Below are 23,979 nucleotides of genomic sequence, written 5' to 3'. Positions count from 1 at the left end.
GTTAAGGGTTTTGCCTGCTTCCCGGCGTATAGTAAATGCTCAACAAATGTGGTTGTTTTAATGAATAATCCTTGTTTATAGTTTTCTCAGAGCTTAGCATTACCTTACAAGAGAAGTTAGCTTGTGTATTCTGAAAAAACTCTCCAAGATCAGCAAACACCATTCTCTGGCCCTCCTGCAGGCTATCAAAAAGCCGCGGTCCTGATTGATTGCCAGACAATGCGCAGGAAAAAGACAGCAAACTTAATGGTCTGAAAACTTAATTGGAGAGGAAGAGAATGCAGCCTTGGGTCAGAGGCCCCTCGAGCTCACAGGACCCCGGCTGGTTCCACTGGTGTTCAGTGTCTCTTGACTTAAACCCCATCCTTGGGATGTGCCTGTTGGTCCCGGTGGTAGGTTGCAGCACCTCTAACCCAAGGCGTCACGGCTCAGAACAAGGCAGCACCACCGGGCATTGGTGTCTCCTGCACTGCAGCCACAGCCCCACACCAGGAATAGCAAGTGACAGCTGCTTCCTGCCCTGGACCCGGCCACAGACCAGGCAGGGCACGGACCCCTGGGTGCGAATTCCCGCTTGCTTGCCTCCTTCCGCCCTTCGGGCATAGGATTTCCATCTATAAAATGAGAGTACGATATTGATTCCTATCCCCAGCATTGTCGTATTAAATGAGATTAAGACTGTCAAGCAGTCACCAGAATACTCAATAAAGGGTAACTTCTATTATTAGTAGTAGGGAGGAGTCTGTGACCAGCACTCTCGCCAAATACGAGCTGCTGCATGGGGCGTGGTGGCGTTCCGGGGGCACACATGCGCATTTCACTCATGGTTCAGAGTTTGTTGACCCAAGCACTATAGACACTCCCTCATAAAGGAAAAAAATTATGAACCTTTAGTGCTGACAGATTTTTCTGATGTTTTTAAATACAGTCAACTCCTTGTGTTTGGTGTTCTTTCCCAACTCTGAAAGCAAAACATGCGCAAGATACCAATCTAGGTATGAAATAAATAAAAGGCGAACGGACAGGTTCATTTTGCCAGATGATGCTGGGCCATCGAAGCAGCATCCTGAGCATGGCACGAGGCTGTAGTGCTCACTCATTCCATGGGGGGGCTAGCTGCAGCTCCCCTGTGTTATTTTGGGCCATGGATCTCCCACCACGTTTCTCTATATGAAGTTGTGTACAGGGGAACCTTCTGGTGCTCCTGTGGCACAAACACCTCCGTTACATATCGCCCTGCCCCCTCTCTTCTTTCCTCCCTGGCCCCTGACACCCAGCGTAGCACCACCTAGCTGCAAACACACTCACACACACGTGCACACACGCAGGCTCCACAGTCCTGTGGCAGGACCCAATTATAACATGGTCATCCTGATAATCTGGAAATGTCTTTGCATCTTATTTTAGGGGCACTTCATCTAAATGAAACCCCGAGCACAAATTCTCATAAGGACTATATCTGAGGCCTTTCGGCAGATGCCAGTTTGAGAAACAGATTCACATCTTGCCTAAATCCCGAGTATTTGGAGCAGCCTCCAAAATGAAACACAGTATTAAAAAAAGACAGATAGGCAAGACCAAGGCCCTGGATGAGAGTGTAGCAGGAGTTAAGAACCCAAACTGTCACTGAATTATCTGGCAGCGAGGGCAAAAGGTGAGACACACAGGTTTGCCTGTTCTTGCTGTCTAAGAGGAGAAAACCGGCAAGTTCTCTGAACAGATGAACTTCTCCTGCCTCTGAATCCAAGGAGTATTTGCCACATGGGTCCTTTATAGTTGAGACTTCGGGGAGCCAGATGGACCAAGAAAGTCTTTGTCTAGAATTTCTCCAGAGTTCCTGTGGACCTCATAAAAGCTGAGAGATTATTGTTCAGTTTTAAAGCAGTGAGGATACTATTGGTGTCTTAATAATACTTTACACTGGGGGGATCCTCAAGGTTTTCAGAGTGCCTTCACTCAAACATATCTTATTTGAGTCCTAGAACAGCATCCTATCTTCAAGGTGGGGGGATCTGCACCCTTAAGTGGCCAAGCTTGGTGCTGTCTCTCTCTGTCAGGTGGGTTTCAGTGGTGCTTACGTCTGGGTTAGAATTTCCTTCAAGGAAACCTAGGGTTTGCTGAAGTGAGTGGCGGGGGGCGGGGGGGGGAGGCCCAGTCTGTAGTAGGCCCTGGAAGAGGCAGCTCTGGGGAAGTGGTGGTGGTGTTAGCCCCTCGAGAATCAGCCTCAGGATGAATGGCCTCCTGCCTGACTTCCTGAAATGAATTAGCTCCTGGGAGTGAATTCATTTCAGGTGATGAAATGAATAGACCTACTGGAAGGGACTGTTCATATGGCCCATCTGAACACTGGGGAATACCTGCCAAGTGCTGCACTATTAGGGTCGATCTCATTTGTGCCAAGCTAGTGACACGATTTGCTAAAAGATTCAGTGGCTGCTTTCTCTTTACCCAACCCCCATTATCCAAGTTCTTTCTCCCTGTGTAAACTCAGAAAACGCATGAAAGGTTGGAAGGTAGGAAGCAAGGAAGAAAAGAGGGAGGCAGGGACTAAGGGCCATGCATCAGCCAAGCACAGATTTTGTTCTGACCTTTCAAATGCATTTCTCTTTATATAGTTGATACCCTACACTGTAAGATATATGGTTTTACATCCTGCTTTGTTGCTTAGCATAATGTCATAAGTGTCTACCTAAAACTCTTTGAAAATAATATTTTTTAAAAAGATTTTATTTATTTATTTGTCAGAGAGAGAGAGCACAAGCAGGGGGAGTGGCAGGCAGAGGGAGAAGCAGGCTCCCTGCAGAGCAAGGAGACCGATGGGGGACTCAGTCCCAGGACCCTGGATCATGACCTGAGCTGAAGGCAGATGCTTAACCGACTGAGCCACCCAGGTGTCCCGAAAATAGTATTTTTAAATGTTCTTTCATCAGACAGTGAAGTTGTTTTCCACTTTTCACTTATGGAAAGAATGATTTATCAGACGTCTTGGTTCATTATCTTTGTCTACATTTTGAACATTTATTTTCCTACTTAAGAGAAATTTGTGGTAGAATGATGTGCCAAAGGATAGGAACATTTTCAAGACTTTCTCTGTCTCTGTATATGGACACATGCTTTCCAGAAAGGTCTTAGCAGTGTATACTTCCTATCAGCATCAAATGAGAGTATCTGCCTTTCCGCACCTTCAAACATTTCCTAATTTGAAAAGGTAGAATAGCAATATGTTATTTTTATTTGCGTTTCCATGGTAATTAGTGATAATGAATGATGTTTTATTTATTTATTTTTAAATTTATTTTATTTTATTTTAAAAGATTTTATTTATTAATTTGACAGAGATAGAAACAGCCAGTGAGAGAGGGAACACAAGCAGGGGGAGTGGGAGAGGAAGAAGCAGGATCATATCAGAGGAGCCTGATGTGGGGCTCGATCCCATAACGCCGGGATCACGCCCTGAGCTGAAGGCACACGCTTAACCGCTGTGCCACCCAGGCGCCCCTATTTATTTATTTTTTTAGATGGGGAGGTAATTTATATTTCTTCCTTTGTGAATTATCTACTTATTGGGTGTTTTTAAAGAGATTTCTATGATCTCTTCATATATTAAGGACATTAGCCCCTTGGCATATTTATTTCAAATTTTAAATCAGTTTGTCATTTGCCATTGGATTTTTTGGTAACAACTTTATTGAGATACAATTCCCATAACATTTCAAGTTACCCGTTTTTTCAAAATTTTATTTAAATGCTATTAATTAACATATAGTGTGTTAATAGTTTCAGAGGTAGAGTTCAGTGATTCATCAGGTGCATATAACACCCAGTGCTCATTCCATCAAACAAGTTACCCATTTCAAGTGTACAATTCAGTGGATTTTTTTGAATATTCACAGAGTTGTGCAGCTATCACCACATTTAATTCTAAAATATTTTCATACTCTCAAAAAAGAAACTGCATACCCTTTAGCTATCACCCCCCAAACCCCACTCCCCCACCCAGCCCCCCAGCCCTAGGCAGCCACTAATCTACTTTTTGTCTCTATAGATTTGCCTCCTATGGAAATAGCATATATTTAGAATCACACAATATGTGGTCTTTTGTGGCTGGCTTCTTTCACTCAGCGTCATGTTTTCAATGTTTAGTATTTTATTCCTTTTTATGACTGAATAATATACCGTGTTTTGTCTATCCATTCATCAGTTGAGGGACATCTGGGTTGTTCCACCCTTGGCGATTACAACCAATGCTGCCAAAGCAATACAATTTAGATTTTAGATGTTTAAAACTTAGTTTACTAAAAGTTTTAAATGAATACCAACCCTATCACTTGTCTAGATTGTATTTCTTTAGTTGTTTAAGATGAACAAATCTTTTCCCAAACCAATGATAAAATTTTCACTTTTTAATTTTTTAAAAGATTTTATTTACTTATTTGAGAGAGAGAAAGAGGGAGAGCATGAGCAGGGGGAGGAACAGAGGGAAAGGGAGAAGCAGACTCCCCGCTGAGCAGGGAGCCCCATGGGGCTCAATCCCAGGACTCCAGGATCATGACCTGAGCCAAAGGCAGCCGCCTAACTGACTGAACCACCCAAGCACCCCTCATCTTTTTAATTTTTAAAATCTGTTTTATTTTTCACTTTAGTCTATAATCCATCAAAGCTTTATTTTGGGGTATATGAGAGTTTGGACCATCCAAATAGTCCCTCTGTGTCTTTAACCCCACCCCAAATAGCTACATTTTCCCAGCACCGTCTGCTGAGTCATTCTTCTCACCGACCATTTTCTTTATTCTATACTGATTTTTAATGCTTTCTTTATCACATATTAAATTTTTATGAGAATGAAGCTTGATTTGGGGGTTATACATAGTATTTAGTTGCTGTTTAATTTTTTTATAAATGTAATACAAAATAGAACTAAACTTTGTTGTTTCTTAAATTTTAGTAAGAGGCATAAAGCCTGTACAAATGGAATTTTCTTAAATAGGAAAATTGGGTATTATAAAGAAGAACATTGTTGCAACTATAATTCAAACTTCAATGCAAGAAGAGGGTATGTGGCTTGAACTCTGAATTTTATTTGAAAACTGAGGAAGGTTTTTTTCCATGATTATTGATTTTGTCAGGTTTTCTACTTGGTTTGAGATGATTTTGGTAATTAATATTTTTCTATAAAAATTGTATTGAAATTTAAAAAAAATTCTTAGCATAGAGTTTTCATGTCAGTATAGTTTCTAAAATTCTTCTCTATATCTGTCATTATCATGTCTTTCTCATTGGCTTATTTGTATTTTCTCTATTCTTTCCTCAATATATTTACTAGAGCTTTGACTCTTTGGTTAGCTGACTAATAATAGATCAGTAATTTGGGAGAAATGAAGAGTTTTTCTTTTTTGAATCAATGACAGACTGTACAATGGGTCTGTCCCAAGGAGCTTATACTGTAAAATAACTTAGAATAGGGAATTGGCAAGAGTTGGTGCCTGGCACTGGGCTGCTCAGGATAGTGTCTAAATTCTGGAGGAATTCTGGGGAACTTCTTGCAGTTTTAAGTAACTGGGTGTTTTAAGTCAATGAGGTTATTTTCTTATCCAGGAAGAACCTCAGAAATGGAAAAAATGGGATGGTCCAGGCATCTAATAATAAAATATTAAAGCTTGATGTGATATTAATTATTCAGAAGAAGAATATCAATTATCACTAATCTTTTTGGCTCTTTCCTAAACAGGCTCCCTTGGTTTGGTGTTTGTTGCTTGGGTGGCGTGTACAGCTCTGTCCATGGGAACAGGTCCTGGCTGTTGTAGGAGTCAGCCATCAAGGAAAGAAGGCAGCAAGGAAGGGCAGATCCCGAGGAGAAAATGGCAGCCTCCGTTAACATGGCTGGAAAGCGGGGAGGCAGGGAGGCTACTGTAGTTAGCTTTTGAGGGGGATAATTAGCACTGATAAAGGAGTCAATAGGATTGGAAAGGGAAGGAGGGCTATAGCAGATTGATGGCTCTGATGCCTAGTGAAAACCAGTATCAACCCTCCTTGGTACTCCCAGGGTCCTTGGCCTTGTCTCTTAGCCCTAAATTCTGCTGGGATTCCTGTTGTGCAAGCAAGGTCAGAGACCTGGCTGCCTCTGCCAGGCCTTGTGGAATAGTGAGTCATGGGGAAATCCCAGAGAGGGGGAAAACAGCAGGAGTGTGCCTCCTGCCTCTCACAATCTGGGGCCGTGTGGAGGCATCTGTCAGCATAGATGTCAGGCTCTAGGAGGGGACCACTGTCCAAGGCTGCGGGGTTTTTAAGCTGCATATCTTGGAAGCCTCGGTCCTCTCCCCAGCCTGAGCAGGTCCTGGAGGTTGTTGCCTCACACTGAGAGCAGTAGGACACAATGGTGCCTTGCCCACTTAGCGCAGCTCCCCTACCTCAGCCTTCATGGTCATGGGAGCACAGCCTCTCCCCTGGTATGACCTGAGGTCTAATGAGCAAGCCTGTGGGTGCAGCTTTCTGGGGGACAAATCAGTGGCCTGATGCACCCCCCCCAGCATTCTACTAGGACTGAGTGCTGTGAGCTCTGCCGGAGGCCACCTCCTTCCCTGGGAGGCCAGCCTGCAGGAATCAGCCAAGAGAACCCCTACCTCTCACTGGACCTGCCCTTTTAGAGTGTGGGTTCTCCGAAGGCAGGATTGATGTCTCATTCATCTTTATGTCTCCTCAATGCCTGACATGTTTGGCTGGCTCTGTAAGTGGTTTAGGAGTGAAGAAGAGCAAGCCCAAGAAGGGGACTGGATGAAGCTTCCTTCTCTTAACCATTCTTAACCATTTTGTCCTTCTTGGGGGATCTGATGAAAGCTTTGGACTATCACCAGAGAAGGATAGGCAAGCGCACGCACGCGCGCGCGCGCACACACACACACACACACACACACACACACACACAGAATCTTACACACAGCCTATCAATTGATGGACCCTGGTTAAGCGCCCCTGCCTTAGAGCTCTGGTCGTTCCACGTACACCATCTCAGCATCATCTCATTCTGTGCCATGCCCCACACATCTGCACCCCTCCACCTGCTCTGAGCCTGTGCACCGTATAGGTGTTGGCTGGAGTACTGATCTGGAACCCAGTTACATTGATCCAGGATTTGTTGTGAATGATTGCTTTTCACTGTTGCTCCAGAGTGGGTCCATTGGCTAGCCATGACCCTGAGGAATAATGGCTTCCTGGACAGCACGGGTTTTACTTGATGTTCAAAACATGACCTTTAAGTGGACAGCCCGTGCTTGACACCCCACCTGAGGAGAAGGACCCTCCTTCCCTCGCAGCCACCAAAGCCAGCAGTGCAGGAAACCTGGAGCTAAAGCTTCCAGAAACCTATTGGTTGAGACTAGGCTTGCCAGCCTTGGGCAATATCCTGTTTCAGACTTTTTCACTTTCTTCTCCACAGTCTTCCTCTTACAGTCTACTCTTGTGGCCTACCGGGTAATTGACTTTTTCCCAGTAGGTTGTCTTTCATGATTTCCTGGGTCACTCCCTTCGGCTTGTATTTATTTGACATTCAGAGCCATTTCCTATTTGGTAATGTTTGGGGCTTTCATGGGGTGGAACATGCCCATCAGTTCTCCTTCCTTGTTTTCCCAGTCACTGATGCCTTTTGTTCTGTAGATTCTGGCTGTGACTCAGTCACCGACACCGAGACTGAGGAAGAGAAGGTCCCTTCCTACTTGAAGCAGCAGAACCTGCCGCTGAAGACTTCACCTGGGAACCTGATGGTGGTGCAGCCGGACCGTATCCGCTGTGGGGTAGGCACTCCTGGGGCTGGTGGATCAGTGGCAGAATGCAGCCTTTTCAATAGATGCGTTTGTTGTAGTAAAGGGAGCATCATCTCAGCCTTCCCTTGGGGATTCCGTTGTAGATTAGCCGCCCTGGGAATCCCAGTACCTGGGCCTTGAGCAAACCTCATGCCAGTAAGTAAGAGAGAGGTGAGCTCGTGAAGGTGTGTGTCATCCATCTAAGACTTCCAGTTTGTAGATCAGAAACATAGAATGTGTGGCAGGCATGCACCCTACGAGACACTTATGCCAACCGTGGAGGTAGAGGCCGGGGTCTGTTCCTGTCAGCCTAGGGCTGGGAGGAAAGAGATGGGGGGGGGCATTTTGAAAGCTTGCTTCTCTGTCAACTGACCACTCCCATACCCCCAGGTAAATGCCTTGAAGTTGCTCCCTGAAACTCGCCAATATTGCTTGCTAAAGGGATAAGATAAAAGCCAAAGTGTAATGTGACTAACATTTTCAGGGTGGGACCTATGTTAACAGGTGACTTGAATGTGATGGCCCAGTTGATGGGCCACTGTCATTTGAATTCTATCATGGAATTGGTCGTTTTTCATTATCTTTCTTGATGAAAAATGTGTGATATTAGTTCAGAGCAGAATGCTCTGTGCTTCCCTGTGGATATGAGCCCTTTACTAAATTTGCCACTGTGGTGTCCTTGAGACAAGAGGGCGTGGGAGCCTTGGCAATGGGAAGTACTAGCTTCCTTGCACCTGTGAGTGGTTTTCCATGCAGCCTGAGGCCACAAGGCGTTAGGCAAGGACTCCCTCCATGGGGATTGCAGACTGTGGCTAGACTGAGGTCATAGACATGTTTGGTTTAGATTGCACAGTGTTTTAAAAAATTAGGCATGAAAATCGATTCCCAACTTTGAGTCAGAATCTGGTAATACCAGGCCTGAGGTGAGTGGCCAGGCCAGCAGCCCATTAGATGATGCATGCATCCCCTAGTTCACTGCTCCCACCACTCCCTTTTCTTTCTTCATGCCCACTTCATGCCCCCTCCTCATTGGCCATGCCTGTGTGGGCATTTACATTTCCAGGCTCTCCGTATGCCTTCCTGTCTTCCCCACACTCTTCTCGTCCTAAGACTGACTGGTGGGCGCCTGTGGGGGAGGGAGTTGGGAACTGAAGAACGGCGCCCTTTGCATGGCTTCCTGATTCTCCAAACTTTCGTTCTTTCTCTGGATCCTGGGGTGGCCAGGCTGGGGTTGGGTCCTGCTGTCAATAGAGAGGACATGCTTATTCTCTCTGACTCCCCATGCTGCCTGCGAGAAGGGGCAGGCAGGGCAGGGCTGGGCCTACAGCCAGTGGCAGGTGTACCACAAGCACTTTCGCATTTACCCTCAGCAGCCAGGGCCAGGCCTCTGCCTCACCTGTTGTGGGATGGCGGCCCTCGTTGCAAAGGGCTACTGTGAGGTCTTTATAGTAGAATCTTAGGATGAACATTTGGGGATTAGCAATGACCAGAAATCTCTCCTTTCCCCCTGCTCTTTGGAAGGCTTATCCTTGTCAGTTCAAGTCTTAAGAGGCCCGTTCCCCCACTTAACCAGCACAGGAAAACAAGATCATCGCATGTGGCGGGCTGGCAAGAGGTCTTCAAGCAGGGTGAAATAGCTATTTGGGTTATTCCACGCCTGGGGAAAATCAGTCCTCCCATAAGGTATTGGTGCCCATTCACGAACGATGTAAGCAGCAGACCCCAAGAGGGCTTCTCTAGGCTGGGATCTCTCGCATTGTAAGGTGCATGTGGGTCACCCAGGGCTCTCGGTAAAATTCTGATGGTTCAGTGGGTCCAGGAGGGGCCTGGGATTCTGCACTTCAAGTCTGCTTCCCACGCTGTCAGTCCACCAGCTGCCCGTCAAGTAGCCAGGCTCGCGTCAGAATAGTGCTTCTCAAACTCTCTGTGAAGACCCCTTTTATTTTGTTTTTCAAAATTCTCAATTCTGCCACACACCAATGCTTTTATAAAATGCAATAAAAAAGGAATGCTATAAAAATGAAATAAAAAGAGGTATGAAATACAAGCCCCAGGATTTTAAATTATTACATTAGATTCAACAGACATAAAATTACTCCCATCAAATTGCTGTAAAGGTTGATAAACGTTCACTCTCGGTCTTTGTAACTTGTCTCTTTGGGACCCATGGCAGTCGTGCCCAGCGCTGGGCAGCCTCACTGGATAGAGCTGGGGCTCGGGAAACCGGGAGACCCTCTGCCCAGCACCCTGACAGGGCACCCAGGAGGGGAGGGGACGCTGACTGATCTCCCGTTCCAGGTGGAAACCACTGTCTACGTCATCGTGAGATGTAAGTTGGATGAGAGGGTGACAACAGAAGCAGAATTTTCTCCTGAGGAGTCTCCCTCAGTCAGGGTGGAAGCCAAGCTGGAGAATGAATACACCGTTTCCGTGAAGGCCCCCAGTAAGTAGCCCCCTCTACCTCCAGAAATCAGGCATCCTGTTCAGGAAGAGGCCCACCCTTGCTTTGTTTTACCTGTCCTGTCTTTATTCAGCAACTGAGAAAAGTGATAGCCAAGATTTGGATCTGGCTGTCATGTTCTATTTAAAGGAAAAGGAAGTTGCAGAAACATACATGTGCAATGTGGGGAAAAGATGGATATTGTAAAATTTTTATCTTTGTGAAGTTAGCATATTAAAAATTTTTGAGGGGTTCTGTTAGTTAAGCATCTACCTTCGGCTCAGGTCATGATCCCAGGGTCCTGAGATGGAGCCCCATGTCAGGCTCCCTGCTCAGCGGGAAGCCTGCTTCTCCCCTTCCCTCTGTCTCTTAACCCTACTTGTGCTCTCTCTCTCTCACTCACATTCTCTCTCAAATAAATAAAATCTTGAAAAATTTTATTTTTGAAATTAGAGAAAAGTAGAAAAAAAGTGATCAGACCACTACTCTGTCTTTTGGTCTTTGTTCACAATTTTAAAAACAGAGTTGTTTTCAATATTCTGTTTTTCTTGATATAATCTTATATTTATTCCCTCAGCATCCTTTTGGCCCATGTGGCTACATGGACTTTGTAACTTTCCATTTTATAACACATTTTTTCTATTATAAAAGTTATGTGTGCTCAGTGCTGAAAAGTTGAAGAATACAGCCAAGGTAAAGGAAAGTAAATAGAAAATTGCCCATATGCCCCAGAGGAAGTCAGTGATTTCTGTATTTTTCTGCATCCATGTACATAGCTTCGTATAGTCTCATAGGCCACTTTCGTTACCTGGAAGATATCAATGAGTATTTTCCCATGTTAATAAATATTCTTTTACAACATAATGCTTAACGGTTGTAAGCTAATCCATTGTATAGCTATATCATAATTTATAAAACCAGTTCCTTGTGTTGGACTTGTATCTTATAAATCATCTTGTTTAAAGCTGCATCGTACTCCATTGAAAAGAAGTATCATCTTTTAATTTTTCACCTCCTCATCGTTATGTATTTATTTCATTTGTCATTTCTTATTGTCTTCTTATTGTTTTAAATTCTGATACATCTTTTTTTTAAAAGATTTTATTTATTTATTTGAGAGAGAGAGAGCACAAGGGCACAGAGGAAGAGGGAGAAGCAGACTCCCTTCTGAGCAGGGAGCCGGACATGGGGCTCGATCCCAGGACCCTGGGGATCATGACCCGAAGGCAGATGCTCAACCAACTGAGCCACCCAGGTGCCCCAAAATTCTGGTATCAAGCATCTTTATGCTTGCGTGGGTTTAGGAGTATTTCCTCAAGATGGAATCCCTGAAATGCTGGGCATTTTTAAGGATCCAGAAAAATAGGGCTTGCTACTCCTGTCAAGTTTGCTGTGTCATCATCAACACTAGGCATTATCATTTTCAATATCTTTGCTAATTTGATGTCTTTTGAAAGAGTAGCCCATTGTTTTAATTTGCATTTCTTTGATTACTAGCCAGGCTGACTGCTTTTCCATGTTCTCTACTTGTTGCATTTCCTCTTTTGTGAATCGAATGTTTGTGGTTGGTGTATTTTTAATTTTTTCTTTCCCCCTCAAAACCCCTTCCTGTGGTGGAGCCGAGGTAAAGAGCACATAGTCATGACAGCGGCAGAGCAAGTGAGTCAATTCTCCCAGTCCAGTGTCGTGGAAGCCCTAAGTGCCACCTGCCAGGATCTTTCCCACCTTGTGGCAGCCGCTGACCTTTGTAGAAAGTGCTTTAAGCTCACCTCTTCTTCCTGTTTGTCATGGTCCTGGGCCTACCGTAGTGAACAAAACAGATGAAAATCTTCCAAAAATTAAATTGCAGACCCAGTGAGGACAATTCCTCTGACTCAGAGGCCTCTCAGGTGCTAGTCTCCTCACTTCCTACTTCTACTCTTCCCCTCAACTTCTCTATCTCTACCTCCCAAACCTTTCTTCCAGCCCCCAGTTGATTTCTTTACCATTAAGGTGAGTCCATGGACACTTTCCCCTGGACCCTTGTTCTTCCTGGACATATTCACGGTAGGTTTTTTCTTCTCTTCAGGCCTTTCATCTGGGAATGTTTCCTTGAAGATCTATTCCGGAGATTTAGTGGTGTGTGAAACTGTGATCAGCTATTATACTGACATGGAAGAAATTGGGAATTTATTGTCCAATGCTGCAAATCCCGTGGAGTTCATGTGTCAGGTAAGGATGGTGAAAGGGGGCCTGAAGTTTCTGGACATGTAGTTTCTGCACCTGGTTCTTCAGCTTCTCCTCTGCTGGATGGGAGATGACTGGATTGAAAATCTGACCTTCACTTTTGTGTTCAGGCCTTTAAAATCGTGCCCTATAACACAGAGACCCTCGATAAACTGCTCACCGAGTCCCTGAAGAACAATATCCCTGCGAGTGGACTACACCTCTTTGGAATTAACCAACTGGAAGAAGAAGATATGATGACAAGTAAGTCAAAGTCAAGCCTCAGGACCAGCTGTGGTTGATGCTCTTTGGTTTCAGCATCTACTCACCCGGTGCGTGGACCTTGATGGTTCCCGCTCTGCAGCTCATCCCTTGAGAATGATTCCTTCACTGGCTAGCTAGAGGGTCTTCCAAATTGTAAATCTGAATACCTTGACCTGCTTGCTAAAAACCCTTTGTGGTTCCCATTTGCCTTGTAGATAAAGTCCAAACCCCTTAACATGTTTGCAAGCCCTTCTCAAGGTGTTTCTGCTTCATTTCTGCCCTCATCTCTCTCTGCGCCGTCCTGGGCTCTGCTCTACAGAAAGGATGAACTTCTTTCACCTCCTGAAAATTCTGCCCTGCCTCTTGCCACCTGAACTCATGGGAATACAGTTTCTTCTTGTCCTTGTTGGTCGCTGTGCACCTGGTTAACTTCTCTTCATCTCTGCACAGCAGCCTAGGTAGTACTTCCTCAGGAAGACCTCTCTGAACCTTCGGTAGGTTCTGTCTCTGTGCTGCGGGCTCCCCTAGCATGGCGGGTGTCCTCTGTGCTAGTTCTCCTCAGCTGTGTCTGTCTTCTCTGCTAGGCTGTCAGCTCAGTGAGGGCTGAGGCAGTGCCTGGGTGGCTAATTGTAGGCTCGAAACAAACATTTGTTCAATGAGGGAGGAGCGGTCTCATGCACGTGTGACATGCTGGGAGCTGGGATAACCGCTCACGTGGGGATGGTGCCTGGTGGGCTGACAGGATGCCTGGTAGGGTGCTTCTGTGGATACCACTTTCCCTTCACGTTGTGTGAACGAACCGTCTGCCCTCTGCCCATGTCCCATAGCCAAGAGAGCCATAAGGATGGGGTTATACTACCCTCAAGTCTTGTTGCCTCTCCCCATTTTTCTACTGTAGAATGTTCTTGCATTACTTCCAGAGGTGTTAATATTCTCTGTTCTTAAACTTGGGGCTAAGGAAGGAGTTTTTCATAGCCTGCCAATGTAGGGTCCTGGGAACATTTTCAGACCCTTCATCCCAAGGATCCTATCCTGGTGAATAGGAAGCTGGGTTTGTTTTACTAAAAAAAAAAATCTATGCGTATGTGTGTGTGTGTGTACATAAAAGTATATATCTGTCTATCTGTTTGTCACAATTGGGTTTAGAAATCAACTTTTATGAAAACAAGCAAAAGAAAGATTTGTTCCCAACTCCACAACGGAAACATGTCTATTTTTTTGGTAGAGTTTAACTTGCTGTTCCAGATATTAGTAGGCAGAGGGGGTCACAGGGATCCAGTGACCCAAAAGAGTACTTTGTTTCCCATGAATCAGAGGGTTAGTGGACATCCTGCGGTTCAGGTGTATTAGTACCAACATTCAAAACCTGTCCTAAACAAAGAACTCACTGAATACCATCTTATAATCCTCCCAGCCCTTTTGAAATAGTTTGGAGATATCTTCCAGTGCAAAATTAAGGGCCATGGGAAGGCTAATTAACATACCTAGGATTACTTGGCATACTTTATGAAATTTGGAATAAGAGCGAAGAAAATGGACTTAATTTTTTTTTAAATCAGCACAAAGCAATTGTGTTAAAGTGTTGTGAAATTTGCAGAGAGGGTCAAAACATGATTCCCGTTATACTTTGTGGCTGTTACGTAAGAAATTACTTTAGAAAATCAGCATATTTTGAATTAGTGTTGTTTTTCAGGATTCTTTGATCCTTTTAGAGAAAGAAGGTAGAATATTAATTATTAGATTTGCTAATTAATTAACATATCATTTCTTCCATCATCTGAGGGCAGAGTCTTCAGTTGTGCCTCAAAGGAAGCTGTCAGATCTTAGGTCACTCAACCAAGAAGTAATGATTGAGTGCCTCCTGGATGCCATGGTAGGCTTGCCAGCTTTGTCTCTGTGAACAAGGGTGCTCATGACTTCATTTTTACTTGTCCATTGTTTTCCTGAACAATTTTTCAGATCAGAGGGATGAAGAGTTGCCCACCTTATTGCATTTTGCTGCAAAGTACGGACTGAAGAACCTCACTGCCTTGCTGCTCACCTGCCCAGGCGCCCTACAGGCATACAGTGTGGCCAACAAGCACGGCCACTATCCCAACACCATTGCTGAGAAACATGGCTTCAGGGACCTGCGGCAGTTCATCGATGAGTATGTGGTAAGGTCAAGGTGGGAGAGGCCCCAGGAATGGAAACGCACTATGTGCTCCTAGGGCTACCTGTTCACTAGAGACACGGTTGGATTTCATCTCTGGCATGTGCCCACGTGCCTCTTCTCTGGCAGGGCCAGTATGTGTGGGCTTAAGAGATGCGCCCTGGAGTCCCACAGACCTGGGTTCACATTTCTGGGCCAACACTTGTCAGCCATGTGACTTTGGACAAATCACGTGCCCTCTCTCTTTTAGTTTCCTCAAGTGCAGAAGGAAGATAATGCTAGTTCTGCTCAAAGGGTGGTTTTCAGGATAAAAGGAAATAACGTATGTCAAGCACTGAGTCCACCCTGAGAGAATTTACAGAGACATTTAAAGAGCAAATCTGCAGAAGGTTGATGCTGACCCCTCTTTCCCACTCCCAGCCCCATCTCCAAGGCACTTTGGTGGGATGCTCCCAGCTGCCTCGTCCCCTGTCAGGTCCAGGTGAACTGTTAGGATGGATTCCTTCCTTAGCCACAAAGAAGCTCTGCACTTAAGGCTTCAGGGAGGCCAAGTGTGAGGTTGGCCCTTAGGCTAATGGCCTGTCTCTCTCTCTGAGCCTCTGCCTGTCTTAAGAGAGCTATGCCCAGTTTATTTGCTCACCTGGTTTTGGGCCTCCAGATCCTCCTTGATCATTGACTTCTGGGAACTGCTTTGAGTGTCATCTCATCCCGTGCTTAGGCTGTGCTCCATGCCCCAGTATCGCGTCTCTTGTCTTGGAGACTGCTGCCCTTCCTGATTCCACCCTTTTCTGGTTTTTCTTCATCTTCATGAGTCACAGCAGGGACTCTCAGCCTCTTGCGTGGGGCTGAGACCTCAAAAGGAGCCATAAAGACAATCTAGTCTTGCTCTCTACCTCCATACAGGAGTGAGCCTACACTGCCCCAGAAACTTAACTCCGAGCTCTGTGTTTGACAGTCTGCAAGGCAGCGACTCACTGAGCCATGCAGGGGGGGCTCCCCACAGTCTTGGGGGTGATTAAGTGTGTTGAACGAGTGGGATAGCATGAGTGTCTATTTTGGGCATCACTAACATAAATGAGGCTAAAAGGTACTCACAGTCCAGGAGTATTTACTCAGCTTTACTTTGTAGTCACAAATGTATAAAATACAGTGTATCATTTCCACGCCAGTAGTTTTTATTGGGGACATACTGTGTTCACGGTCATGACTACTATTTATTGAATTTATTTAATTGGCAAATGCCGTGTTTCACGTAATGCTCACCACAACCCTTGGCAGTTGATGGTATTGTTATCTGTCTTTAACAAATGAGGAGAAGGGCTTAGGAAGGCAGAATAATTGTGCCCAGGTGGCACTCTAGCAAGGGTGGAGATAGGACCCGAACTTAGTTTGATGCCAGTGCTGGGGCTTGTTATTTTATTCCACGTAACAGGGAAGTGGAACGATGCTTTTTCAGTTTGCACAGAAAGTAATCCGGTTCACATTTCTCATACCTTCTTTGCTCTCCAACCACAATCACCTTTAGCCAGTGCATCTTCAGCATTGCAACCAAAAGGTCCCTGCATGTTTTTATGACCTCTAAGAACTGTCCCGTTTCCTCTTTCCCCCACATTGCAACCAGATGCCAGACCTTGAGTCTCCCAACACTTCACAGCTGTCACCTGGGCCAGTCCTTTGGCCTCATCAGGAACCAACACACTGTGTCAATAGCAGATTATCTCTCATGAGGTAGTGATGATGAAAATGAGGATTTTTGCGGGTTGATGCTGAAATAAGGATTGTGAAACACCGAAGTTTCTTACCAGGAAAAGTCATGTAGTGTTTCAGAGAAGCCAGCTTTCTGGCTTCACCACCACAGGGAGGAAGAAGGACAGGGGCAGCCTGTCTGACTGCAGGGCACTTCAGCCAAGACCATCTCTCCTCTCAGCACACAGCGTATGAAACCAAGGGAGACACTGTGAGCAGCCTGCTGGAAGGAACAGGAACTAGGCAGTGTGCTGCTGAGGGCCGTCTGACTACACATCAGGGCAAGAACATCTTAGCTGCAGTCCTGTTTAGCCCATTTGGATTTCCATCTGGTTGGTCAGCAAGGGTTACAGCCTTGGGGATCATTTGTTTCCTTTGGAGGAATCAGGGTGTAGTAGGAAGGTCAGTAGGCAGGATTCCACGCCCTTGAGTAAGGTGCTAGGTTTTTCTGAGCTGTGGTTTTCTCATATGTGAACTAGGGAATATTGCAGCTTTCTCAAGCAGCTGTGGAAAGGATGACGTGAGGTAATGTATAGGCAAACACCGGGCATCGCACCTGACCCATAATAGGTGCCCATGAGAAAGTCTTTAATTTGTGCCCTCTGCTCATGGGACATGTAATGCCCGTCTCTTGTGTGCATGACTGTGCTTAGCGTTGGGAGAAGATTCAACGATTAAAACAAAACACACAAAACAAACAGACCAAGACTTGGAGCCTGGCCTCCAGGAGCCTTCGGGCTAGTGGGGCAGCTGAATGCTGACCCGTGTGAACCTTTCCTCTTTGCCTGTCCCAAGCGCACCGGAGGCCTCCGTCTACCCAGAAGGCCAGAGTGTCTCCGGGCGCCTGTGAGTCCCGTCTTCTCTTTCAGGAAACTGTGGACATGCTGAAGAGTCACATCAAAGAGGAACTGATGCAAGGGGAGGAGGCTGACGCCGTGTACGAGTCCATGGCCCACCTCTCCACAGACCTTCTCATGAAGTGCTCCCTCAACCCCGGCTGCGACGAGGAGCTGTATGAGTCCATGGCTGCCTTCGTGCCCGCTGCCACCGAAGACCTCTGTAAGTCGCACAGCCCAGTTCCGCCTCCGTCCTTCTGCTGACACATGGCTTTCTTCATTCTCGGGGACTGCGGGGGGGCGGGAGGGGGGAAGTCCCTTGCTTACCCCCACCCCACCCCAGAGAGTTGAAGATCCTGTTTTACACAGAGTTAGAGCTGTCATCATGTGCTGTGATAAGCACAGTCCTTCTCCAAACTTCCTCTGCTGTGGCTGCTGAGGGACTGGAAAGTGTAGGCAAGGGCCTGGAGGTCAGAGTCGACAGAGGCATTGCCTTGTGATCTGAGGGGCGAAGTCCGTGGCTCTCAGCCCTGTCAGTCCCAACGGGCCCCTGTAGCGAACATTGCATGATGCCCCCCCTTTGGTACCCTGACATGCCATTTCTGTATCATCTAACGTACCTACATGTGAAAAGATAAGAGAAGTGAAAGGAGAGGAAGGGCTCAGTATGCCTGTGTGTGAGAACGTAATGAAACAGTCAGCTGCAGGCACCTACACTCAGAGTCACTGCCAACGTCACGGCCTCAAATGCTGACAGGCCGACGCATGTCTGTTGTATCGGCGACTCGCATACCGCCAGCAACGTTGGCGCCAGTGCCCGGATTTTCCTAAATGGTAAATGATTCTTCACACCCTCCTTTCCATTTTCATACTAATTGAATTCCTGGAAAATTCTGTGCATTTTAAAACCCTGCAGAAATACAAGTTGTATTTATATATGAAGCAGTTTAGTTTCTAGGCTCAGAAATTTATAAGCAGATTTTTTAGGTTAGCAGTAACCTAACTTTAATAGATTAATATATAATAAACTTATTTCTAAAATACCATATCTTTAGGACAGGATTTTTCTTGTAAATTGCTTAACAAATTTTGCCCATTTTTTGGTTAACTTCTTTTTACCAATGGTAAAAGTAAGACATTCTTATAATAACTTGAAACAAAGAAAAAATGTGTAACTGAGTTATCAGAAGTCCCTATGACTCTACCCAGAACCAACCCATATAGCGCTCCTAATAGTTTGGTGGGGATATTTGTCCATATTTTTCTTTGTACCTGCTGATATTAAATTAAGAAATATATACACATACATATGCGCAGATATGTACAAATGCACATATATGTGTAAATATATATATCATAAGCAGCTTTTTTTTAACCTATATGTGACTAGTGAAATATTTGGAAGTCACAAGGGGCACAAAACACTTCATTGTCCAGGACAGCGCCGCACGTGGCAGACTGTTTGTGTCTTTCCTGCTTCTGCTAGTTGCCAGGACGGTAGTCTCCCCTTATCTGAGGTCTCTCCTGTGGTCAGCTGTGGCCCAGAAGCAGAGGATCCTCCCTCTGACCTATCTTTGGAAGGTCACTGCTAGCCTAACACTACGTCACAATGCCTACATCATTTATCTCATATGTAAACGTTTTATCGTCTTCTGTCGTCACAAGAAGGGTAAGTACAGTAAAATATTTTGAGAGAGAGAAACCAGGTTCATATAACTTTTGTTACAGTATATTGTTATAGTTGTTCTGTTTTGTTCTTAGTTACTATAGTTCATCTCCTACTGTGCCTACTTTAAAAATTAGGAACTTTATCATAGGTATGTGTGTGTAAGAAAAAATATAGTATATGTAGGGTTTGGTACTCTCCGTGGTTTCAGGCATCCTCTGGAGTCTTGGCATGTAGTCTCCGAGGATAAGGGGAACCATTGTAGTGTCCCTTCCATCATGATGACAGCCTAAAACCCCTCTTAGATTTTCCAGGCCTCCCCTAGAGGGCAGTGCCGCTGCCCTAGAGAACCACTGGTCTAAGTAATGTTGGACTTCAGTGCACAGTGTTGGAGCAGGAGGACCCGCCATGGGCCCTCAAAGAGCCTTTTTAATATGTCGCTACCATTTGCTATGAAATGCTAAGCACTCTGAAACACTGCCTAAAACTTAGCCCTCCTTCCCTCTGGGCTATTCAGCAGATTCAAGAAAGGCAAGACAAATACCATCATCAGTGTATCAGCTTTATTGACAGAGGGCTTTCCGGAACGGGCTGGGTCGAGTATTGCCAGCCTTCAGCCTGAGAGGAAGAGGGGCTCTGGGTGCATGGTGTAGGGGGGTGGGCTTGAGTTCCCTACCCATGAACAGAAGAGCAGGTGCCTTGGAGTAGGGGTGTGGGCAGGTCAGGGGCCAGAGGCAGACCCTGACACAACAGGGCCTTTGACATGGCAGCCCCAGCATCTGGAAGCTGTGGTCCAGTTGTTAGGTGCTTGCTAGTTTGATTGGCTTCCCCTCTGGGAGCGGGGAGAATACGGGAAAGCTTGGTAGAGCCTCCCTTCCTGCGCCTGACTGGGAGGACTGGAAGTGCTGGTAGAAATTCTTCCCCAGTGAGCCACGACCCAGCAGGGGGCTGAGGAGAGAAGGCATCCTTCCCACATCTACATCCTCTATCTCACTGACTCCTTCAAGCCTCATAAGAATGCTCTGATGAACCCGCACTTCACAAATGAGAAAACTGAGGCACAGAGAGGTTGAACAGCACTCCCAGAGTCTCACGGCAGATAAGTGATAGAGCTCGCATTTGAGTCTCTAGGACCATATTCTTTATTCCTGGCCAGAAATCTCCATCGAATGCCATAAGTGTGAGTCCTGGTTTCTTCTAAAGAAGCCATCTAGCTGCCACAGCCCCGCCCCTGAGGTCAGCTCACCAAGCAGCCTCTGGCCGCCTTGGCACCTGCACTCCCATCTCTCTGTGGACCCAACAAGCTTTTTTGGAGCATCTACCGTGTTTTAGCTGCTGGCCGCTTCTGGGTGTTGGGGTGACAAGAGGGACCAATACACTGTCCTTTCCAATATGGACAGAGATCCATTCACAAAAGAACATTTGAAGGACAACCGCTACCTACTTAGGAAGCCCGAGACTGTGTATCAGCATTTCTGCCCTGCGTCCTTACTATGGGGGAGTTGAGCGGTTAAAGAACGCCCCACTTCACTAGCTGTTTCATGTTGATGCAGAGCCCTAACACCTGTTATCCCCCTGGATGCTCCAGCCCAGTGGAAAGCTGCGGGTTACGGTAAAGGCAGCCACAGCACAGCAGTGAACCTCTCCAGCTCTTCCCAAGGCAGTGGAGGGCTATGGAGCGAGCCTGGTTTGTGGCTGCTGGTGACGTGTAAGGTTACATGGGGTCAGGGGGATTCTGCTCGCTCTGGACCTAGAAGGAGGCCACCAATAGGCAGGCTGTAGAATTTGGCTGCTTGGTGGATGGGGAAAGGAAGCTCGCTGTATTTTTCACTTGCCAGATCATATAAACTCTGAATTTTCTGATTCTAGACCTGATTTGGTTTGTGCTTCTGTCTCTGTGGTTTAATCTTGAGAAGGAGCCCTTACCTGTTGGCCCAGGAGGAGCAGGAACTTGGACCTGGGGAGGAACTTTTCCTTTTATTAGCAGTGACTCTCTAGGACAGAAGACAGTCTAGTTCATAAACAAGCAGGACAAATTGATAAATCTGAGATATGTATTTGCAATACCACCCGGCACAGTAATGACTTGTAACATTTGCCACCCCTTTCCAGTAAGCACACTGTTTTTATCTCATCTGTTATTTTGTCCAAGTGTCCTCAGGCTTAGTGGATAGAATTAGCCCCATTTCACAGGGGAGAAGACTAAGGCTCCAAAATTTAGTAGCTTGTTTAAGTCCCATTGAGGGAGAACTGGGTCGGGAATCTGGCTCTGCATGTTCCCGGGGACAAGTCTGTCTGCCACCCCAGTGGGATAGAGGACTCTCCTGGCCTGCCCTCCTAAGATCTGCATTTGCCAGCCCTGGGAGGGACACTTAGACAGGAGCTCTTTCTAACTGTCTCAATAGCCACTTTGATCAGTGCCACCTTTGTTACCACGGAACCCTCGAGACTGAAAGTAAATGTGTTAAGGAGTGTAGGCTGTGTTCATTCCCGCCTTTGTTCCCAGGACGAGCATTATGGAGTGCAGGCTTTAGGCCAGCTCTTTACTACTTCTTTGGACGTCACCCAACTGTGTTGGAACAAATCTGCCTCTTTCTGACTTGAGTTTTGGAAAAGGCATAGGAATGAGGTCCCCTTCTCCAAGGGGAATCCGAACAACCACTAAGTGGAAGGTTGTGAGAGAAGCGGCCCCTGCGGAATGAAGTGGGGGGCGGGCGTGTTGTTGGCTTCTGACCCTGAGAGCTTATGATTCCACTCCAGGCTCTCCTTCCCCTGAAGTTGCGTGGGTGTGTACACACACACACACACACACACTCTGCTCCTCCCACTCAGGTCTTTAGTTTAGCTATGCTGCCACCAGGTGGTAAGTCCATGTCTTTGTTATCAGACCATCAACCTTGCTCCCAATTCTCTTGAGGAATTTTTGCTTAAGACAGATTTAAACCATCAACTTCCTAATTTTACTATATAAGAAATAAATCTCTTTATCAAGGGTAAGTGTATGCAGACACCAAATAGAAATGAAGGCTGTCCAGGGTTGAAACCGACCCAGGGGGGCGAAGGGAGGCTGAAGGCCCTGGCTGACTTCTCTTGCTTCTGTTCCTCCAGCCGTGCAGGAGCTGTGTTGGAGATGTGGGCACTTGGGGACAGCATGCTGGATTAAATGTCTTAAAAGCTAATAAGATAAAATGCCTCCCACGGGCAGTGACCTTGCTCTGTCTGGACCTGGATGGCCATGGGTCGGGCTCTCCCAGGGGCACTGCAATCAGACAGCTTGGTACTCTGGTTATGTCCAAGCTTCTGTGGTTCCTGGCTCCCATCTCAGTTAGGAAGCGCGTGTCATCCACAGTGATGTGCGCAGTAAGTGCTCAACCGTTTCTTGAATTTGAGAGTACCAGAAAATAGAAAGTCGTCCTGGGTTTTGTGGGGTGGAGTTTTGTTGACATTCCGGTGCAAAGACTTTCCTGATAGGTGGTGGTGAGACATCTGTCAGACGGTCCAGAGCGTGGGACGTCTCGACGGTAGTGGCTCCGCCAGGCTGCCCTTTCCTTCCCTGTCTCCTCTAATTGCTCGTGCTGTTCCTGCTGCCTGGATTGCCCTTCTCTCTTCTCGGCTTGGAAAATGCCCGGAGTCCTTCACAAAGCCCAGACTCCTCCCTGTCCCTATTCATGTGTTTACTCCTCCCTAATTTGTCCGTTCACACGTTCATTCATTCAACAGTATTTCTCAGCCTTCTCGTGTGTTTCAGTCACTGTGGCAGGCGACAGGGAGTCAGTAAACAAGACGGCAGGATCCCTGCCTCCTGGAGCTGTCCTTCTAGGGGGAGAGCTGAATATGACACAGAAATACCGCATCACTACATGTCTAACTACAAACCGTGAAAGTGCCGCGGAGGAAAAGGGCACGGTGCCCCAAGGGGGCAGCTACAGACGTGGAGAATGAGGGGAGGAGGGTGTGTGACTTAGCAAGTCATGGTGCCCCTGCACCCCATCGCAGACTCGGCTCACGGATGGATTCCTGCCTGGCAGAGGGTCTGTGTGCTGGCCAGGAGTGCTGTATCGAGGCGCTCATCTGCATCAGAGATCCGGCAGACTTGTTGCTTCTTCTAGTCTGTACATCCTCAGCCCCTCCTTCTTCATTGCCCACCACTCCTTAGCCCCTGTAATTTCAGATTGCTGTTTGCTTCCTCTCTGTCTCTGTGTCTCTCTCCCTGTGTGTGTGACCACCGCTCCCTCCCATCACTTCTCTATGAGGGCATGGGGAAGTTGGACTACCTTGCCGACATGGCCAGTGCAAGCCCTTTATTCCACCTGAGTGCAGGTAGAACCAGTCAGGTTTCAGGTTGTCGTCAAATGCTTTCCCAGGCTGCTCCTTGCTCTAAGGCTCCTTTTCGGCTATAAAAATCCTTGCTGAAAAAAAAATTCTCTTGGCTTGCTTTCAGAGTTTAAGAGCCTTTCCAAAAGAATAGCCTCTCGGCATCTGACATTTTACTGTATTAGATACTCAGATTGGGTTTTGTATTAAATTAACAACACATAATCTGAATGGAGTTTCCACTACAGCTAAATGATCTAGATTTATGTCCCCTGAGGAGTATCGTATGAGCTTCTTTGAAAATTCATTATTGCTCTTGACTCATTCCTTAATTAAGTGCCTGCCTAGGCTTTCTCTCATCTGTTCAAGCTTCTTCCTTCCCAGGAATGGGTTCTTTCTGATTGACTCCCTAAATGAGGTATAGCCCAGCTGCAGCTGGCTCTTCCCTGAAGACCGTGGCGCCTGGGTCTCCTTGTTACATATTTACATTTTTTTTTCTCTCTTTCTTTGCGGCAGTGAAAAAAACTTTTGCACTTTCTCCTTAGACCAGCATGTTTCTG

At 46.3% G+C, this 23,979-nt stretch overlaps 1 protein-coding gene across 5 annotated transcripts in view; it reads left to right on the top strand.

Moving 5' to 3' along the window:
- Positions 1 to 23,979, top strand: part of PIK3AP1 (phosphoinositide-3-kinase adaptor protein 1) — a 114,456-nt gene that overhangs the window by 47,856 nt on the left and 42,621 nt on the right. For all 5 annotated transcript variants that reach the window (XM_034663055.1, XM_034663053.1, XM_034663054.1 and 2 more), the window contains 6 exons: positions 7,651 to 7,787; positions 10,095 to 10,239; positions 12,305 to 12,447; positions 12,573 to 12,705; positions 14,665 to 14,861; positions 17,473 to 17,662. In XM_034663055.1, coding sequence (XP_034518946.1) covers positions 7,651 to 7,787; positions 10,095 to 10,239; positions 12,305 to 12,447; positions 12,573 to 12,705; positions 14,665 to 14,861; positions 17,473 to 17,662 — 945 coding nt within the window. The remainder of the gene's footprint in view (positions 1 to 7,650; positions 7,788 to 10,094; positions 10,240 to 12,304; positions 12,448 to 12,572; positions 12,706 to 14,664; positions 14,862 to 17,472; positions 17,663 to 23,979) is intronic.

Source organism: Ailuropoda melanoleuca, chromosome 6 (genome assembly GCF_002007445.2).
Source record: "Ailuropoda melanoleuca isolate Jingjing chromosome 6, ASM200744v2, whole genome shotgun sequence".
Lineage (NCBI taxonomy): Eukaryota > Metazoa > Chordata > Mammalia > Carnivora > Ursidae > Ailuropoda > Ailuropoda melanoleuca.
This window is presented reverse-complemented; position numbering and strand designations above follow the sequence as displayed.